We start from the raw sequence: 21460 nt of genomic DNA on the forward strand, positions 1-21460 counted from the left end.
CAGCTAACTTGGTACTGAATAATAATTGAATATGATTAATTAGCTTAACGGGCTCGTATTTCTCTTGCAGAATAGTGAAGGCAGCAACATTTTAGCATGTAAGTTGCAAAAAGGGCACATTTCTACTTGCAGTCTTAGAAGTTCCAACATTTATATACAAACTATGATATAAAAGAACAAATTATTTTCTTCCTCACTGCTTTCAACATCAAACAACACTGGAGCATCATTTCATCCTAGTGTCCAAGAATCGCACGTAAATGATCGGTTTCCATGGACGAGCTCAGAGATGAGAACAACTAGTGTAACTTAATGCATTTGTCAGGTTTTTGATTTGTATCGGTGAATTGTTTTTTCTTGTGGTTGGATTTTCTTTGATGGTCAAAAACTGTTTGCATTCAATAAAAATCGAAAATGTATTTAAACTGTTAAGAAGTCTTGACTCGTGTGACTTTTGAAAATGAGTGACAGAGGGGAACCCGGTCAGGGGGGAGGGGTCTGTGGGAAACCAGAATACTCTAATTGAAAATTCAAATAACTGTAATTGTGGGAACACTTCCCACGTCTATCAGGGAAACTTGGCATCATATTTGGTGTATGAGATTCAGCTGTGAGGTGACGGAGCGGTCTGCTTCTGTCTTATTCTACTGAGCAGTGGAGCAAAGAACAATGTCCCACACGTTCTTTATTTTTACCTCTTCAGTTGCATTTTAGCCACGTGATAAACAAACAGTTTCAAGAACTAGAAGACTTAACTTTTCAAATTCCTTACATTAACCTTAACCTCAGACTTCTTTTATAAATCCTCATTTGGGGATTCAGACGAGCTGAAAGCTCCATAAACAGGTCACTGGTGACCATGTGGATGTTAAGAGTTTTTGGGTTCCACGTGGTTGCTTGTACTTTGCCGGAGACACCTGAGTGCTTCACATCTGTCTCAGGATCAGGCAGAACACAAGGTTGGTGATTTTATGCATTTTGTGTCCGCTCACATATTTGTCAATTCATTTTTGTTTATTTAGACTGAGAGCTTTTTATTGTCATTGTGCAGTTTCTTGCACAGCGAAATTGGGTAGCTGAACCATAAAGATGCTAAAGTAAGAAGAAGAGAAACCAATATACAACGAAGGCGGAAAATAAATAAATAATTAAATAAATAGAATAAAATAAAAAACAGTGTATATGTATACATATGTGAGTGGAACTATATACATGGTGTGTGTGTAGGAAACATTGAATCAGACTGGAACCAAAATAATTGCACATGAGCCAAAAATATTGCACAGAACATGGAAAGACTGAGATATTGCAGAGGTAGCTGTCATGGATGAGCCTATAGATATAATAATAATAATATAATAATACATTTTATTTGAGGGTGCCTTTCTAAAACCTAAAAGATATCACTACAACAGTAGATTAAAATAAATTTAAATGCAAAAAACAACAAATAAAAATGAGGAAAACACAAAAAAACCAAAAAAACAAGTTTCGAAAAGTAAGTAGGATCTGTATTAAAGCCAGTGAGCCGGTTTAAACAGGTAGGTTTTGAGCTGTGACTTAAATAAGAGAAGAGAATCTATATTTCTTAAGACTGAAGGAAGTGAGCTCCAGAGCCCACTGAAAGCTTTGTGCCCCACAGTGATGAGACGAGCAGAGGGAACAACAAGCTGAGTGGCAGATCTGAGAGAGTCAAAGACACACTGACATCAGTATCTGCAGTAGTGACTGTGACAACGTTAGTAGTGAACGTGTGTAACCTAGTGTAACCTCTCTAAATATCAATAGCTATCAAATCATACCAACATATAGATGACAATTTATTCATTCGTTACATTCTTCTTCTTCATGGTTCAGTGTTTTTCTATAAAGAAAAGCACTGAAGTAACAGCCAAGTTTACACTGACCATAAGGAAAACAGAAACATCAAATGTTTTTCCTAAAAAAGTTCATTTTTTAGGAAAAATATTCCTAAATATTTTGAATTGATGGCAGTGACACAACCTGTATATACACTTCAGCCACGATGGTGCCTTTCCAGATGTGCGTAGGAATTAACGCACCCCTGAACCTTTGAACCGAGTGCTGAAAACAAGCTGGATGGTCACCCCGTTCTTCAGGCTGGACAGCATGGATCATGTTGCCTCAGTTCGTTTTAAATTAGCTCTGGTCCCGAGAAGATGACGGTGTTTCTGGAACGTTCATGTTCACTTATTAGTGGCATGATGGAGCTTTAACCTGCATTTGTGGACGACACGGTCAGCTGTGTTTCTGAGCCCGTGTGTGTCTGTTTTTGATGCAGTGCTGCTCGAGGATGAAGATCACGGACATCTACGGTTTATTGTTCACAGACAGATGAATTTTTTGAAATTATGTACTGTGGCTGATACTGTCTGCCACAGACATTTAAAGTCTTTGCAATTTTACATCAAAAAACATTATTTCTTAAATTGTTCTACAAGTCGTAGATGCAGTTTTCCTCTCTAACACGTTCCCAGTCATGCTAATGACCTGCTGCTAATTAACACCATTGGCTGCAAAATGTTCCTCCAGCTCTTTCTTTTAGTATCACTGACTTTTCCAGCTTTTTATTTCCCCATCCCACCTTTTTTGAAACATCCAGCTGCCATCCAATTAAAAATAAGTAAATACTTTTCTGGGAATGGAACATTTTCTTCTCTCAAACATTTGATGTGTGTTCTTTGCTCTATTGGGAATAAAAGATGGGTTTACGAGATTTGTGACTCACAGTATTCTGTTTTTATTTACACTTAATACAAAATCCCAGATGTGCATACTGGGTTTGTACATCTGGCCATCCTTTAAAGGTTAAAAGTTTCTAATCCAAGCCCCCTGCTGACCCTCGTCCATCCTGAGTCTTCGCCGTGTTTACTGTAACAGTACATGACGCAGCGTTAGAGCCCCACCAGCAGGCTCATGCGGCCCCGCTGTCGGCTCACGCTGAGTTCTGAGAGTTCGTACGGAGATGCGGATACAAACGGTTTCTTTGAAGATGACTCCTGCTGCCTCGCAACAACAGAGGCGGGGTGAGAGAGAGCGTGTGGTGGCAGCAACCTTACGGTGGTGATGAGAGTGGGAGTCAGAGATGAATGATCAAACATAACACAGCGCAGAGATGTCCAAGCAGGCTTTGATTTACTCGAACAGAGCTGCTGCTGATCGTGTTAGGCAGCAGAGCGGTGACGCTGGGGGAAGGGCATTGTAGAGGAGGTAAACCCCAGCAGCCACACGTCCCCCGTCTGCCTGACACCTGTCCTTTGTGCCTGTTCAAACACCTGCTGATGGCCCCCCACTCTGCTCCTATTGAGCCCTTCCTGTTGCTTAGCAGGTGTCACAAGGAATCAAATGAAAGGACAGAGCGCAGCAGAGAGTGATGGCGTCCTATCAGATGCACTTGTGCAATAAACACAGGAAGTTTACACTACACAACAAAGGGAGGAAGTTTGCCCAATTTACTTACTTAAAGAAAAGTTCAGATTTTATGTCGTTTCAGTAGCAATGCAGGAAGTAACACTGGCCAGAAGACATTTCCTTCACTTTTCCCCGAGGATGCTGGTGCTAACAAATGCTAAGCTGTTGCAAAGACTTGCATTCAGCTTGATTTCAGCCTTTCATCATTAATAATTTTATGCTTTGATGATAGAAGTTTCTGCCACACACGATCCACTCGAGAAAAAAAATGACTTTTTAAATGTCCGTGACTTTGAATCTAAAGACAATGAGTGCATGTTGGTTTGAAATGTGACCCTGCATGTAAACACTGGCGTAGTTTCATATGGAGGGAATAAAGGTTTAACAAAGGATCAGTGCAGTTTAATTTCCATTGTGTAATTTCAGGTGAGGACGTTGTGTTCATTTCAATCTGGACATTCAGACGAAAAGAACTTGTTTGAAATCTGGCCTTGTCATAATAATAACAACAATAACAACAACAACAATAATAACAATAATAATAATAATAATAACAATAATAACAACAACAACAATAATAATAATAATAATAATAATAATAATAATAGCTTTTGATCATATTAGTAATAAAGGAAGATGCCAGGTGATAAAATAGGTTTTATGGGCACTTTTTAGTCCAGCACAGTGAATCCGAATAATTATTTGAATCTGTCTTTACTTTATCTGTCTGCACTCTGACTTTTTCTTCAGTTTCAGATTTCATATCCTGTTGAAATAAGAGAAAAAATCAGAGTGATGAACTGGGGCTTGCCAGAACAAAGAATAATGCATCACTACCTCTGCAGGAATTCGCTTTAACAAAATATTTCTGATCTTTATCTGGAAACAGACAACTGATGGACACCAGGGCTCTGCTGGAAGGAAGCAAAGAGATGTTTAGTTCTCAAAGTAAAACTGTTTGGCTCCAAGGCCAGGTAACGGACCTAATTTTAGAGAATGGAAAACTGAAAGCAGAATTCCTATCAGTGATAGCCAGATGGAGGAGCTGAAAAGTGAGAATGAGAATCGTGAATAAAGAAGCCAGCAGCCTCACTAAGGGTAAATGAGGCAGGAAGCATCAGAAGTTGATTTACAAGCATGAGGGTCTGTGTGGACTATTCTTTTAATCATTCCCCCAAAACCTCACATGCACCTATTCTTCACCTGTCAGCGCTTACACATCGATTTCAAAAGAGGTTGTTTTTTGTTTTACTCCATGAGAGTCACAGAGGGTTGATTATAGCACATATATGCACATTTTTCACCTGCAGCGAGCATCAAAACATTCTGTCACCGGTGAAGAGCTTTTAAGAATTTCTAGCTTCTGTCTTTAAATGTTGAGGCTTTAAATAATAAAAGTGTTGACATTTTGGCTGCAGTTGCAACAATGTAACAGTCAGAGTGTATTATATTATCAGAGTCCATCCTTTTTCTGAACTATAGAGCGAGCTCGTTGCTCCAGGTGGGCTGTAGCCTGACCCAGGACAGGTCACCGGCTCCACTGGTCACAGGGCATCGATTTAGAACCGGTAATGGACCTAATATACATGTCTTTGGACTGCATGAGGAAGCTGGAGCTTCTTACTGTGAGGCCGCAGTGCTAACCACAGCAGCTCTTTTTATCCGTGAAGCTGCATTAAAATGATTGAGAATGAGCAGAAAAGGAGCTTGCTGCCCTCTCTGGGCTAACAGAGGTATTGCCAGACAGCAAAATAAAAGAAAAGCTTTTCTTGAATTGTCAAAATTTGGGCAAACTGGCAGCTTATCACATCCACCATTTAATATGAAATCGTGCTTCGTCTTTATTGAATTCTGATTTACTTTTATTTATTAACTTTACCTGGATTTACTGTTTTTTATTTTCATTTGATGGTCAAGAAACTAAAAGTGAAATGACGAATGAATAATGAAGAAAAGAAATAAATGTGCTGTCGTGAACTTTATAGCCTGCAGAGATGGAGCTCCTGGGGTTTTAACACCATTCTTCCCACAGTCCTGAAGGACAAGCTGGAGAACTCTGGAGTGGACCATCACCTCACTACATGGATTCTGGACTACCTCACTGACCAACCACAGTATGTGAGAACTCAGGGCTGCGTGTCGGACAGGGTCGCCCCACAGGGAACGGTTCTGGCTCCGTTCCTCTTCACCATCTACACTGCAGACTTCTCCCACAACTACCCAGTGCTTCCAGCAGAAGCTCTCTGACGACTCTGCAATAGTCGGCCTCATCACTGATGGGGATGACAAGGAGTACAGAGAACTGACACAAGGCTTTGTGGACTGGTGCTAGCAGAACTACCTCCAGATCAACACTAATAAAATCAAGGAGCTGGAGATGCACAAACATCCTCCTCTGCAACCACTGAACATCCAAGGTATGGACGTCGAGGCTGTGGACAGCTACAGGTACCTTGGTGTTCATCTGAACAATAAACTGGACTGGATTCATAATTCAGACGCCCTCTACAGGAAAGGGCAGAGCAGGCTGTACCTGCTGCGGAGACTCAGGTCTTTTGGAGTAAAGGGCCCACTCCTGAAGACCTTCTATGACTCTGAGGTGGCCTCAGCCATCTTTTATGGTGTGGTCTGCTGGGACGGCAACCACTCTGCTGGGGACAGGAAGAGACTGAACAGGCTGATCCGCAGGGCCAGCTCTGTTCTAGGATGCCCTCTGGCCCCAGTGGAGGTGGTGAGTGACAGGAGAATGGCGGCTAAGCTGTCATCCCTGTTGGACAACATCTCCCACCCCGTGCAGGAGACTCTGACAGCACTGAGCAGCTCCTTCAGTGGCTGCGGCACCCACGGTGTGGGACGGAGAGATTTCGCAGGTCTTTCCTCCCCACTGCTGTCAGACTCCACAACAAAGACTTTTGCAGCTGATCAAACACAAACATCCACACATGTGCAATAGCAATAACACTAAGTGCAATACTCTTTCTGGCATCATTGTATTATACTCATATTGTATACAGCATCGTATCTTTTTGAAGCATTGCAGAGTATAACCTTCGGGTGAATTTGCTGGGATGTCCACTCCAGGGAAGATTGTGCTTGTTAACACACACCTGAATGCTTCAGACCAACAAACTGCCAAAACCTCTACAGAGGTGCTAACATTTGATAATGAACTGTTAATCAATTGATTAGAAGTAAATTTTTCCCATGAATAAACGCAAAAAACTTATTTTGTTCCCAGGACTGCTTTCAGATTTTCTGCACTTGCAGGTGTTGGCGTCCTTCACCTGCTGCTGAATTCTTCGAATCCTCCACTAGATGTCTCTACACACACGTTCAGGTAGCCCAGCTGTTCACTCAAAATGTCTGTTTATCATTATCAGTGGAAGAGTGACTTAAGTGCTGGTTGTGAGCAGAGCCACATAAAATGGCCAATACTGAGCCTCTGTGTGACCCTTACAGGGACGCTTTCAGTGGGGAAAGTGTGGCAGTGTCCCGGAAGCTACCACCATAAAGCAATAAAACAGAAACTGTTCCCATGAGTGAAGGCTGACGCTGAAATTGGCTGAGCTCACAGCTTCTGTGTGGAAGCCTTTCAGAGGAAACAAATAGAAACGGTGTCATTTAAGGTGTGAGGTACTCATACAGAACTGAGTGGCCTTTCACTGGAGAAAAACATCATTACTGTGAAGGGGCCACAAGTGAGAAAATACTTTTATTTTAGGTGAATTTTGTTGTTAAAAACTTGTTAAATGACTTCTATCAAAAGTCTAGATTTCTTTTCATATGAGTTATTTATACAAAACTGTATTTACTCTCTGCTGCTGCACATGCGCAGTGTGCCCTGCACTAATCTGCACGCATTTCTATCACCGAGGCCCAACTTCTGCCGTTTTTTAAAGTTTTTAAAATGTTTATTTTATTTTATTTACAGCGCAGCTGCAGCCTTGACGCTACAACAGATATGAGTTAATAACATTCAGTGTGTTAGGATGTGATTCATTAATATTAAACAATATTTTAAAGACTGTTTGTGACCTGGTTTTACGGATATTTGTGCTCCGGGCTGTGTAACATGATAATATCCTAGAAGATTTGATACAGATCAGATACTGCCGGGCCATAAAAGCTTTAAGAAAATCATCTGTGGGTTATAAGTCTCCCGGAAGTGAGGGTAGGTCGCTGTGGTGTCCTTTGAAGTGATGAACAGCAGTGCGCGCGTGTGCGTCTCCGTGCGCGCTCGGAGAGACGAAGAGGGGAGAGGTGGGGAGGTGGAGAGGGGATGACTGTAGTCACACCGAGAGGAAAAGCTCGTGAAAGGATTCCTAAACTTGGGAGCGGTCGGATCAGCTGTGCCGCAGTTTGCTTCTTCTCCGAGTAATTTGTGCCGAACTACAGCGGCGCGTTCGCAGCAGGTGAAAACCGACGAGCCGCGCCCAGCAGAAATCTGCCGAGAACAGCCAGGTAGTGAAACTCCTCACAGCCATCACAGCCTTTATTCACGCTCACTGAAGCTTTACTGCCTGTTTCTGAGCTTTGCTTCAGATTGATTTCTATATTTTCTGTGTATTTAGACAGAGAGAGCAGGGGATCATTTATGGAAGATCGTTTGTGCCACTAAATTAACAACTAAAGAAAAGTTATTCACTGAAAACAATTCTATTAAAATAGAGTTTAAATAGCTGTGTTTCAACAGTTAGACACGTTAGCTCGTGCTTTCAAATACTTAAGTTATACATTGTTGTGTTTGATTATTGTACAGCTGAAAGGAGGGTAGAGAATATAAGAAAGATTCAGTTGCATAATGTAGAAAATCAGATTTAAGTAAAGTTCATCCCGAATTGCAGCATACTCTTCAGTTCATTTTCCTGATGGAAAACCCACTCCTGTGATCCCATGTTCTCACAATAAGATTAGATATCAGTGCGAGAAATACACGACAGAGTTACACCTAGACCTGAGGACAGGACCACAGCAAATAGATTAAACTGTACTATACCTGTGCAGGATGCAATATGTATTACCTTCAGTCGCAGTATTGTGTGTCTGCCACTTGGCTTGTAGTCACAGTAATGCTAAACTTGTCGTCCCATTTTAGTGTCACCTCTTAATTTTGACTCACTGAGTTATTCTTACTGTTATAAGTGGCTTCTTTCTTCATATACACGTTTTTTAAAGCTGAGTGAACAGGATTAGTAGACTTCATTAAAAAGGCCATATAAGAGTTTAAAGGAGTAGAGGAGGATGAGTTTGGATGCTAGATTTTGTACCTGGAGTGTATGTTTTGTCTGTGCTGGTCAAAGTGTAGAAGCCTGATTGAGTCTTGGCTGGCAAAAAAAAAAAAAAAAAAAAAAAAAAACATCTGGCGGGGCACAAAGTAGGTTTTACCTGTGCGAGTTTGTGGTAAAGTAGCTAAACATATCATAAATTAGAGAAAACTGAAGAACCTTTTGACTACTGAAAATCCACCTTACAGGTTACATTTCTGTGGTTACATTTCCAGTTATTGCAATAATCAGATTCAATGTCTTGTATTAATTCAGGGATGTAGGCCGCTTACACCCCACTTTGATCCTAAGTGGTTCGAACGGGTAAAAATCCCCTTTCTGTGAGTGTGAAGGAACTTAACTTCACATTTAAACCCCGGGATATCTCACATATGTATACATATACACTGTTTTTTATTTTATTCTATTTGTTTAATTATTTATTTATTTTCCGCCTTCGTTGTATATTGGTTTCTCTTCTTCTTACTTTAGCACCTTTGTGGTTCAGCTACCCAATTTCGCTGTGCAAGAAACTGCACAATGACAATAAAAAGCTCTCAGTCTCTCTAAGTCTCTATAAGAAAAATAATGTCAACAGTACGTCTCAGTTTGTCCACATGATGAAGAAATGCTGCTGAAAGAAATGAAAGAAACCTGTCAGCATGACTTAAATTCTTAAAATTAAAGCAGTTAATGTCCAGAATTACAAAAAGTCTGGTAGCTCATTGTCCAGAATGGCCTGTTAGTATAAAGTTGGACGATTTTTCTAATTCACAGAAAAATAGAAAAAAATAGATATTTCTTTAGTATATAGTCAAAAAACAGGAACTTCTTTGTTATTTGATTGTTTTTACTTTATTGCTGTAGTATAAAAAAGATGTCACATTTATGAAATGTATGCCCTTCTTCACATTTTCCAAAAATAGCCATCAGACTGTGTTGGAGTCTTTGCCAGGCCGACTCTGGCAAGACATCATTTGACATTCTCTAAAGTCTAAAGTTCGGCACAAAAATCCTCAAAAAAGGCCTAAAAAGTTTAGAAAACCAAAGTATTGAAATTGCAGATGTGCCTTAAATATGCTTATAATATTTCCCCCTGGCAACAATTACAAAAAACAACTCAACAAATATTAAAATGAACGGTCTAAGAACTTTGTTTGATCAGTGGTCACACCCTGAAACTGGGAGTAAATGTATAGTTAATTCTGTCTGTTTGAGGAGTGACAGAGTGGAGGACATGTAGAAAAAGAATATATTGGCCTATTTGTTCCAGAAAGATCCGTCTTCCTGACTGAGTAACAGAAGGTCAGAAAGACTGAATGTCTGCACGCCGCGTCTATCGATTTGACTCCGAGACCGTCCTCAGTTTGGTGTAATTGGATCTGATAGGGACAAAAAGAAACAGCCGGACGAGGCAGAAAGACAAAACCAGGATTGCAGAGATGTTTATTCACAAAACAGATGCTCAGATTTTATGTAATTCAGCAGAAAACACTAAAAAGCAAAACCTTTGGATTTGATTTGACCAAAGTTTTAGCAGGTGAGCCTCAGGTTCAACGCACTTTTTCCTCACTGTTGTGTAAATGTGCAAAAACAATGTCTGTTGACAGATGTGTTAATCATCAACTTTAGAGTTGGGAAAAAGCCCAGCAGTGACATTCCTCCCACATTTTTGGAGTGTGACTGCAGATCCCTGAAGCTCTAAATAAAAGCAAAGCGCCTTTTTATAGAACGTTTTCCAGGATAACATGACGACGTTCTGTCTGTTGACTCATGCAAGTGTGATATTTGCTCAGCTGGGTGTAGTCAACTGTATCTTAATGTAGCTTTGGTGACGTGGTTTAGCTCTTTGTTCAAATCTGTCCCTATCGTGTCTCTCCCAGACATTCCCTGTTTGTCCATCTGAACAGGTGCTGCTAGAGTCCCAGAGCAACTCCCAGGCTCCATGGCCAGCAACATGACTCCTCGGGGCTGCGGCCCAAACGTGGAATCCATTTATTACAATCTGTGTAGCACTGAAGCTGTGTGGGGCATCGTGCTGGAGGCCTTAGCGGCAGCTGGCATCGTCTTCTCCTTCGTGCTCTTCATCTCGCTGCTGGCCAGCCTGCCCTTCCATAAAGACTACAACCGCAAGAGCTCGGTGGCTCTTCACGCCTTCTTCCTGATCAGCACTGCTGGTCTCTTCTGCCTAACCTTTGCCTTCATCGTGGGAAAGAACTTCTCCACATGTGCTTCACGGAGGTTCCTCTTTGGGGTGCTGTTCAGCGGCTGCTTCGCCTCCCAGCTGATGCAGTGTGTGAGGCTGAACATCCTGGCCAGACGAAACAGCGGGCCTCGAGTTTGGGTCTTGTGTCTCGGGGCGTTGGGGCTGTGGCTGGTGGAGGTGATCATCAACACAGAATGGCTGATAATTACAATTGTGCCTTCCAACACCACAGCTCAAACTAGCAAAGATATAGCCGTGCCGTGTGACATTGCTAACGAGGACTTTGTCATGGCGCTCATCTACGTGATGGTGCTGATCCTGGCTGTGGTGGTGGCGAGTCTGACCATCATGATGGGCAAACACGCACAGTGGAAGAAGGAAGGCGCTTGCATCTTTGTGACAAGCCTCTTTTCAGTGGGTATTTGGGTGGTGTGGATCGTCATGTACGTGTATGGGAATGGGAAAACCGGGGGTCCAACGTGGGATGACCCAACCTTAGCCATCGCTTTGGTAGCAAACGCCTGGGTCTTCATTATCATGTACACCATTCCTGACGTCTGCTGTCTGAACAGTGACGATGAGAGTCAACAAGACTTCACAGACAATCTTTACCAAAACCAAGGAGTCGGATACGAGACGATCCTGAAGGGACAATCCCCCCAGAATGTGTACGTGGAAAATAAGGCTTTCTCCATGGACGAGTCCAACCAAGGTATGTAGCTTAGCCTTGGAGTTGCTGTAGAAAACCTTCAAACAAGCAACTTCACAAGTACGCTTAACTTTGAAGGGTTTTTTCTAGGGATGCAACGATACCAGTTTTTTCAAACCAATACGATACCGATACTTGGATCTGAGTACTTGCCGATACAGAGTACAAAAACCGATACTTCTACCACACACACACACACACACACACACACACACACAAATGCAATGAATTGGAAGACAGGTTTTATTTTATTCTCTGCCGATAAAAAATAATATCTTAATAAAAATGACCACAAAAAAATTTCAAGTGAAAAATAAGCACTTCTGTTAAATTATTGCAGAGTCTCCACATTGTAATTTTACAAAATATCACTGAACTATTGGCACTGTCTCGAGCTTTCAGAATAATAAATAAACACTTCTGTTTATTTATTATATTTCATATCACAGCTCGAGTATGCTGAGAAGACTGTGCAATCCTATGTTTTCCACAGCCGGCATTGGCTGGTCATCCAGAGCGATAAAATGAGTCAGAGCCTCTGTTATTTTAACTGCCCGTGGATTTTCTCTTGACATTTTTCATCGCTTTTCCAAAACCTGAGTTAAAGTTGGCTGGTCCACACTGCTGACATTTTGTTTAGCCTAGCTACAGCAGCCTCCAGTTTCTCTTTTTTATCTGGAGCCGCCAGTCTCACTCGTCTAACCCTGTGCCTGTTTAGCGCGGGATGTCCCCCTAGTGGCCAATCTAAAAACTACAACAGAAATGACAAGTATCGGTTCATGGTATCGGTTAACTTTTACGAGTATGAGTACACACACATTTTACAGTATCGGGCCCGATACCCGATACCAGTATCGGTATCGGTGCATCCCTAGTTTTTTCAACTGTTATAAAGGGATTGTAACATCATCATGAGTCTTTATGGCTTCAAAATAGACCTTCAGATAGGACGCCTGAATCCGCAAAGGCATCATTTAAAAGGGTCCCAGGACAAATAGACCCAAAGCTGGTTACAGTGGTCAAAATGACAACCAGTCAAAAGACCTAAAATTAGATGAGGAACACAAGACTGAGCATAATTTTGACAAGGGGGATTATAAGAGTATAAAAAATGAGTACATAAATGTCAAAACCAACACGTGAGATCAGTTCTCCAAGTGCTTAAGACTGTTTAAAATACAGTTTACAGATTTGTTTATGGATGTTTTGGTGATTTTTTTACTGAATAGATGAATTCATGAATGACTCAATGTCAAATTTTTACAAACTTACAATTCTGAAACTTATAGTCTAAAGTTTAAAAGTGATGTTTGGAATTTATAAGCTACGATTGGGTAAACCTGTGGATCTGACATCAAGGCCAGTTTAAGGCAAACCAGAAAAACTCATTCATGAATTCATCGATTCATCTTCTCTCCTTTGTGAAAGAGATAAAACTACAAGCTGGGTGATTTTGTCCTTGTAATTTCCAAGAAGAAATGTTGTGTTGCCTCGAGGTATTCGGTGTTATTTGTTTCATCAAAGCAAAGTGGAGCTGATGTTTCTGGTGGTAGTTCAGCTCCGTCTTTTATTTCCTTGAATATGATGCAATAACATTTACATAGCAGCAATAAAACCAAATCAAATATTCCTGATTTTCCTGCAGCAGCCATATACAATATGACCGTGAAATAAAAGTTCTTCAGAGCAGCTACGCTCGGTTTGTTTCCTAAAGGCAAACATTTCCCCGGTCAGCTATTTGTCTGCAAACCGAACGGTGTCTGAGCTCTTCGGTGCATTCACCCTGACACATTTTCAGACAATAGCCATCCTTATGAGGTTCGCTTTAGTGTTATTACAAACTCTGCCTCTCACGATGACCTTGCGCTGATGAATGAATGTTTTCTAGCCATCGAAAACACGAGAACAAACAAAATATGCAGCAAAATGTCCTGAGAAGGTTGTTTTCTGTCCACATGATGACACCACAGAATCTGATCTGCTGATCTGAGCTCAGTCCGAAGGATCAGAGCAGGAAGTCTGATAGTTATCACAGATGGAAGATGGTTCTTTGTAGCAAGGAAGGTGATGTGATTTTTTGTATTATTAGGTAGCTGTGATGTAGAAAGAGTAGCTTTGGCTTTGTGCCATTCTATTGTAAGGAAAATATGTGTAAGAATGCAGAGGAGGTTCTGCCTCTTACGTTTTTCCTGATTAGCACAGTGTGTCATAAAAAGTCTCAGAATTTGCTTTAAGCACATTTGACTTTAATCATTAACTTACATTAAGTCCTACAGTATGATTAAACTGCCATTAACTCATCATTCCCCACCTAAACATTTACCATCTGAATCATTCTTGTTAATAAGTGTCTGACTGCATCTATGACTGCTGTATCACTCCCACTAGAATCATTACGCTATCTGTTTGCGCTGTTTCCACGGCGACAAAGGTGTGGCAACTGTTTAACACAGGGTTAGTTATATAGTGCCATCTCTGCAGGGCACTTTGTAAAAGACGGAGGGCTGGCAGGTTGTAATATGAAGATGAAGGGGATTATTGCCAGGTCACAGATATCACACACTGACTGTTGGGTGATTAAAAGATTTATTTTCTTATCTCTGTCTGTTCATCACAGATTCCAAGCCCGTGTCTCCATACAGCGGCTACACCGGTCAGATGCGTAACTCGGTGTACCAGCCCACTGAGCTGGCTCTCATCAGCAAAGGAGTTGGAAATGTGAGTGTAAAAGTGATACATTCACAGAAAAACACATTTGAATATGGCCACTCCACTCGCACACATACCTGTTTCCTGCACTAGGCAAATTTTTATGGAAATAAGTGGTGACAGTAACCTGTTACAGAGCGTGAAAACCTCATCAACACCAGATACACATAACACCAGCAACCATCACTTCCAAGGTACTTTAGTCCATATTTGCATTTTAATTAACAACAGACAAAGGAAAATGGGAGAACGAATAAAACAGGTGGACATTTAAAAGTTGTCAGGAGCACGTGTGGCCTCAATCACAGCTTTAATTCTAATGTCACAGATGCCGGGGGTTAAACATCCAGCTGGAGGCGTTTCCTCGGGTTATAGAAAAAAGTGCATTATATAATCACTAGACTCAAAATGTCATTTATTTTGTAAATTATGCGCACCGGTAGTGTCTGTAAAAACCACAACACCAGGTACGCTTTAGGGTTGAGCCAACCTTGTGACTAAAGAGCACTTGTTCTTCTTAGAAAAGCAAAAGCGCAGAGGTCACATGGGAAGATTTTCAACTTCTGACCACAGTCTGTATATAAATGAGAGACTTACCCAACTGATCAGTAATAATTTAGACCCAGCTTAAACTAAACTGTAGTAATAAGGACACAAAATAAACATCCAGTCAGCTTGTGAGGCCTGAAACTACTAATATCACAAACTCTTTAAAAATGGTGCAATGAGGTCACAGATTAAAGCAACTGAACGAGCTAACGTTGTCCACCATATTGGATGTGATATAACCCCCGGTTGCTAGTGAAATGCTTATTCGCCGGCTGGTTGGCAGTAGTTGATGGAGGTTTCTGGCTGTCAGTGGATGAAATCTGTTGCACCAGAAACCTACTTGAGACTGATTTTGTTGCCTGTAGTTTTTCTAGGCAATCATTTTCTGCTCTCAGTCCCCAGCAACCAATCACAACAATCTCAGGGAATGCTCATTTTTCCCGAACTACCTTTGGTTACTAGATGGTCGTGGATCGGTCTGTAGGCCTGTTTGCCTGTTTGCATGGGCACAATCAGATTTCCCCACGCTGGTGCTGTTTCCATGTCATCATAACAGTTTTGGTCCAGGATCAACGTTGCAGCTGACCAATCACATTGGCTGAGCAGTTAGCATTAGCAAAGAAGTTAACTGTTAACATGACTAATATCAATTTGGCTAAATCTAACTTGATGAAATATTTATTATACTCCATAAATTAATAAAGAAAACACTTGACATGCTGACCATTTGTTCCAGAGGAGCCTTTTATATAAACAGAAGCATCTTTTTTTCCCCCATGTTCCACAACTAACACCAACACCGGGATATCAGGGCGTTATTCACTTGATCCGATATTGTCACCATGATTGTCACACATCCACAATGACCGAAGTTATGCAATGTAACTTTTTTTTTCCATAAAAGAGAATCGCCCTGCTGCAAATTAAACAGAATGTCCAATTTTTATATAAATTATGAAGTAAAATCTGTGACAGAAGCTTTTTTTTTATACAGTGTTTATGTCAGTGGTATCTGAGTAAGTGCTGGAAAGTGAGACTGAGTCCCTTAACGACTTTGTATACAAGGTCACCATTCAAATGCATTTTGAGTGTAGCATCAGTGCAGTCAGGGTTTATTTAGTGGAAAACGGTTAACTCAAAATCCTGGCAGCTATCTGATTAGTTAATGCTACAGTTGTACATGCAGAAATCATATACTGAAAGGTTTTAGTATATTTTTCCTTCCTTCCTTTGCAAGCAAAATAAAGTCAGCTGTCATACTTTTTCAAATGTCCAGTACCTGCTGCGATTTCTGTGAAAAGTTTTTTTTTAAAAATGACCCATTTATTTGTAAATGCAGTGAACCACCAAAGGCATGACGGTTATGTTTCATGTGAAAGCTTTATGAAGTCATTTGAACTCAAGCAGGCAGTTGTGAACACACTTGGTCCCTATTCTTGGATGTTTTTGTCACGGCCTTGTTGTGACTTCACACAGCAGCAGCTACCGGACCCGTCCTTTGACATCTTCATTCCCAGAGCTTCCATCGGCTCTGCGGCCAACAGCGGGAGCAGCACACCGTCAACATAAAAGGAGACCGGGAACACGCACACACAAGTGTAGGTGGAAAGCAGCTGACTCGCCTCCTTCGTCACTCTGCAGTTCTCCTCTTTATCACCTGCTTGACTCCAGATGCTTTTCTCTTCGTGGCCTCTGCTCATTTCCGACCTCTCAGGTCCTGCTGTATCCATAGCAACTTCTTCTACAGGTTGACCATGAATCACTTCTTTGTCTGGATTTTTTTTTTCTTATCTTGCGCCGTTCACTCTCTATAGGCCTTGTGTCTGCCTCTTCTGTGCATATGCTCCTGGACTGAGCGCACTCTGTACTTCTTGTGTCATTCCTCTGGGAAATAATCAAAGAAAAAGATGTTGATGAGAAAGGTAGTGCTTGATTTGGGGGGACTGCTTTTCACTGTTTGTCGTTTATCTCAAAAAAAGTGCAATTCTTGCCTAAAGGCTTTAAAGGTGTCTCTGAAATGTGTGCAGCTCTCTCATTCATGGAGGAAGGCAGCTAATGTTTCTGTTTATGGGCTACAAAAACGCAAAATTAGACTTTTGGTTGTCACCTTTATTTAATATAATTGTATAGTTAATGTAGACATTGACTTAAAGATGCTAAAATATGCATTTAGACTTTTTCAGGAGTGCTCAGGATTTCTTTGCAGGAAGTCATGATATCTACATGCAGGTGGGGCTGTGAGCGTGTCATTAGAAGAGTTGCTGGTTTGTTTTGGTTTTTAGATTTGCAAAGAAAAACAGCCACGCACGTGCTGCCACGTTTTAAGTAAAACATGAGCATGTGAAACTGGTTCCCAGTCAGTTTGTTATTTTTAAGTTTCTATAAATACTTCTTTTAGTTTTTCAACATCCAGTCAGGTTCAGGTTAGTTTGTATCCGTAGGTTTTTTTTAGCCGACAGCAGGTGATCGTCCATCCTCACATGCCCAAAACTAAAATAATCAATAATGGTTAATGATCCACATCATACAATATCCACATTTTGTAGGATATCAAAGATGCTGTTTGTTATTTGCAAGTTCTACAAGTAACCCTAAAAATGGAACTTGAATAAGTTTCTGTTCTTTACAAAGTGTGACGACAAACGAAAGAACAAAACAGATAAGATGCAGTTTTGTCAGCGTGGCTATAAAAAGTGATCGTTTTTATAGAAGTAATAACTCTTAATGTAGTGAAACATAAAAAAGCTCTTGTTATGAGAGTAATGTCTTAGTCCCTTTTTATCTTGCTCAGCTTTTATACTTTTATGCTTGTGGGGTTTTTTCTTTGTTTATTTGTTTGTTGTTGTGGGGGGGGGGTTGTGGGGGGGGGGGGGGTTACCTTATGTCTAAATTTTATTTTGCCATGTGTATTATATTTTATTGCTACTATTTTTCTTGTGTTATTGTAAGGTGACCTTGAGGGTCTTAAAGGTGCCTATAAATAAAATGTATTATCATTATTGTTATTATTATTATTATTATCATTATTAAAACAGTTATTTTACACCAAATGGGATAGATAAAGAAACCCTACAAGACAGTGTGTGTGAAACTTGGGGGCGACCGTGGCTCAGGGGGTTGGGAAGCGTATCTGTAACCGGAAGGTCGCCGGTTCGATCCCCGGGCTCTCTGTCCTGGTCGTTGTGTCCTTGGGCAAGACACTTCACCTACCGCCTACTGGTGTTGGCCAGAGGGGCCGATGGCGCGATATGGCAGCCTCGCTTCTGTCAGTCTGCCCCAGGCAGCTGTGGCTACACCTGTAGCTGCCTCCACCAGTGTGTGAATGTGAGAGTGAATGAATAGTGGCATTGTAAAGCGCTTTGGGTGCCTTGAAAAGCGCTGTATAAATCCAATCCATTATTATATTATTAAAAGCAAAGGTAAACACAAAACAGTCCTGTGAAACTTTGAGACACAAATGTAGCTGTTGTTCAATTTTTATTAGCTTTAGGACGAGCTCGGTTTCAGCGATGGTGGGGGAGCAATATAGGAGGTGTGCAAATGTCAATGCAAAAGGACATGTTTGTCGGTTCACTGACTAATACTCTTACATTATGTAAAAGAATAAGCAAACAAAACAGTAATAAACCCACAAAGGGTGCAAAAGGGAAACTAGGGAGTGGCTGCCAGTGATCATGTAACTCATGCTGACGATATCCTCCATTAGTGAGCAAGCTGAACGCTTTTTAATCCTTCAGAGGGTATATAACACCAAACAACAAATCATTTCTTTCTTATGTTTGCAGGGGCATGGTCTGCAGAGGACATCCCAGTGGTGAACGTGCCACAGCTCGCCAGACCCCATCAGAGTAACTTCGGTTCACATTTTCTCGTTTATACTTGCTGACCTTTTGTTTTCTATTGTGTGTGGTTCCCTAAGCTGGTCCTAAGAGGAACCTTCATCCCCAGTACATGGAGATGAATGGGAGGTCATCCCACTGAGGAGCAGATAAACCTCCCATTGACTGATTTATTATGTTCCCCTGGGTATCAGACAGTCAAGAGCTTCATTTGAAAGTCAAAGCACGGAACGAAGCTGCGGCTTTGCTGCAGAACAAAAACTTGTGCAGCGGTCGGCTTTTTCTGACAGGGAAGCGCGAGCTCTCTGCTGGACCCAAACACAGATGAAAGTCACGTTACTGATGCCACAAAAACTGGGAAATGTTTCAAGTGTCTTTGACTCAACATTATTTTCAATTTACACATTAAAGTTAGATTGCATTCACTTAGATTAGAAGGATATTTTGCACAGTTAAATGTAATTATTGAATTCTTGTTTTTGAGCCCGGGTTGTGATTATTGTTGATAACCACAAAGTTAACACATGAAATGAAGTTTTTGAATTAATTTAAATGTACAATGCTCTCAGTGAGTCATGATGCACAAATGTACTGGATAAATGTATATATGTAATACTGTCTAAAGCACTACTGTGCCATTTAATTATGTTCAATACATGTTACACTGAAGAGACCTGCCTGTGGTTAGCCAGCTTTGCTAGCTTATTATTAATCAGTATATTTCCTCATAGAAGACTTTTTTCATTTCTGAAAAATCAACTTTTCTGTCAGTATTTTTTGGATAAAATTTAAAAAAAAAAAATTCAATTTCATTTAAGCAAAAACTGAAAAAAATAAAAATAAAAAAGAAATATATTTTTTATTTTATTCTTGAAGAAAGTTTATCATAGAGTTTAAAGTTGTAAATGTAACTATAAGAACTGCTATTGTATGAGCAAAATTGGTACTGCCACCAGAGAGGGGATGTTATTTAACTATGTGTGTGTTAATGACCAGAATCTGCCATTATGTCTTTCACATTTTAGCTTTTAGTTACCTTTACTAATAGTCGTATGCATTCTTTGTTGTACAGTAGTCGTCCTATAAATGTCATATACCATAAAGTGAACTCTACTCCACTGAAATCTGTAGTGCCTGTTGTTTTGATGGGTGTTCTCATATCCTTTTCACAAAAGCTCGAGCTTGAGCTGAGAGTCCAGCTGCTTCTTTTGGTTGCTTTTGCAGCTCGCATTAACAAGTGAATAATCTTCAATGATTTATCATCTTAACGCATACGTTTTCTCTCACTAACTGTCATGTGACGGCTGTGTGCAGGCAGGAATGGTGGACCCAAAATGCAGACTCACGGAAATGAAACGTGAACTCAAAACAGCTTTAATGCTGAAGTCAAAAGGGTAACAAAACTAGGAATACAAAATAAGCTCACACAGCAAGATGAGGGTATATCACAACACCGACAAACTGAAACACAGGGCTTAAATACACAGAGGAGCAATCAGGGAATGGGCAACAGGAGGGAAACACAGCTGGGCAAATCAGGCCTAACGAGACAAAGGAAGCAAAACCAGACGCATTTACATGAGACGCGGACTTTCAAAGTAAAACAGGAAACATAACACAGACTGAACTTACAGACAGAGAGCAGACAGGGGAGACAGCAACTAAGGATTACACAGAGACATAAACCTTAAGACAGAACTCTAACAAAGAAACCAAAGACTAGAAATGATAAATAATATAATAAACTCAAAACCATCCTAACACTAACCACCTTGACCAGCATGTGATGTGGAGGAATTATTGTGCAGGATCAGGAACTCCTTTGGAACATTAACCAAGAAAATGTGTGGTTGGATAAACGAGCCAAATCGAAGCCGCATTATAACATTAGCATATATGAGAAATAATTTGGTTGACTCATTGCAGTAAGTTTAGCTGTTTTACTAATACACCACCTTTATTTTTCACTAATATTTTTAATCCCTGGATGTGGATGCGGCACTGATCTATGGTGAGAAGAGAAGGCTGAGCGTAAAAACAACCCATGTTTAATTCAGTACGATTTTATTTACTTCGTGTCAAATTACAGCAACAGTTACCTCGAGGAACTTTATATTGTAAGTTAAAGACCACCTACATGAGCTGTAGGTAGTGAGAAAAGAATGAGATCATGGATACGAATGGCACAAATGAGCTTCCTCTGAAGGGTGGCTCTCCCTTAGCTATAGGGCAGGGGTGGGCAATCTCAGTCCACGGGGGCCGGTGTCCCTGCAGGTTTTAGATGTGTCCTCGAACCAACACAGCTGATTTAAATGGCTAAATTAGCTCCTCAACATGTCCTGAAGTTCTCCAGAGGCCTGGTAACGAACTAATCATGTGATTCAGGTGTGTTGACCCAAGGTGAGATCTAAAACCTGCAGGGACACCGGCCCTCGTGGACTGAGATTGCCCACCCCTGCTATAGGGTCAGTTTAGTCATTTGGGAGGGATCAGAGTAGATCCACTACTCCTTAACATCAAAAGAAGCCAGCTGAGATAATTTTTCCATTTGACCAGGATGCTTCCTGGACTTCTCCTAGGTGAGGTGTTCCAGGCATGTCCTGGTAGGAAAAGTCGCCAGGATAGGATCTACTGGAGAGAGATCCAGATGGCCTGAGATCACCTTGGTGTTCACCTGGATGAAATGCAGATACATGCCAGAAAATTGATGGATAGATTTTTGATTTAAAGTTTCTACATTTGATTGTCATTT

At 40.9% G+C, this 21460-nt stretch overlaps 1 protein-coding gene across 5 annotated transcripts; it reads left to right on the plus strand.

Moving 5' to 3' along the window:
• Positions 1-7721: 7721 nt before the first annotated feature.
• On the plus strand, positions 7722-19823 carry gprc5c (G protein-coupled receptor, class C, group 5, member C). 5 transcript variants are annotated; one of them, XM_035908863.2, is made up of 5 exons: positions 7722-7893; positions 10607-11614; positions 14229-14329; positions 16346-16467; positions 18655-19823. In XM_035908863.2, exons 2-4 carry the CDS (start codon positions 10642-10644, stop codon positions 16436-16438), a joined length of 1167 nt encoding a protein of 388 aa, XP_035764756.1. In that variant the 5' UTR covers positions 7722-7893; positions 10607-10641; the 3' UTR covers positions 16439-16467; positions 18655-19823. The 5 variants fall into 5 exon arrangements, with proteins under 5 accessions (XP_035764756.1, XP_035764757.1, XP_035764754.1 ...); XM_035908864.2 differs by having other exon boundaries at positions 16349-16467; XM_035908861.2 differs by having other exon boundaries at positions 7765-7893; positions 10580-11614.
• The last annotated feature ends 1637 nt before the right edge of the window (positions 19824-21460 follow it).

Source organism: Neolamprologus brichardi, chromosome 8, assembly GCF_056152115.1.
Source record: "Neolamprologus brichardi isolate AB-2024 chromosome 8, ASM5615211v1, whole genome shotgun sequence".
NCBI classification, from domain to species: domain Eukaryota; kingdom Metazoa; phylum Chordata; class Actinopteri; order Cichliformes; family Cichlidae; genus Neolamprologus; species Neolamprologus brichardi.

Excerpts from the sequence above, each read along its gene's own strand:
- gprc5c (XM_035908863.2), top strand. The coding sequence starts at position 10,642 with ATGGCCAGCAACATGACTCCTCGGGGCTGCGGCCCAAACGTGGAATCC. Across the intron at positions 11,615-14,228 it reads CATGGACGAGTCCAACCAAG|ATTCCAAGCCCGTGTCTCCA; the intron begins GTATGTAGCTTA and ends TGTTCATCACAG. Across the intron at positions 14,330-16,345 it reads TCAGCAAAGGAGTTGGAAAT|CAGCAGCTACCGGACCCGTC; the intron begins GTGAGTGTAAAA and ends GACTTCACACAG.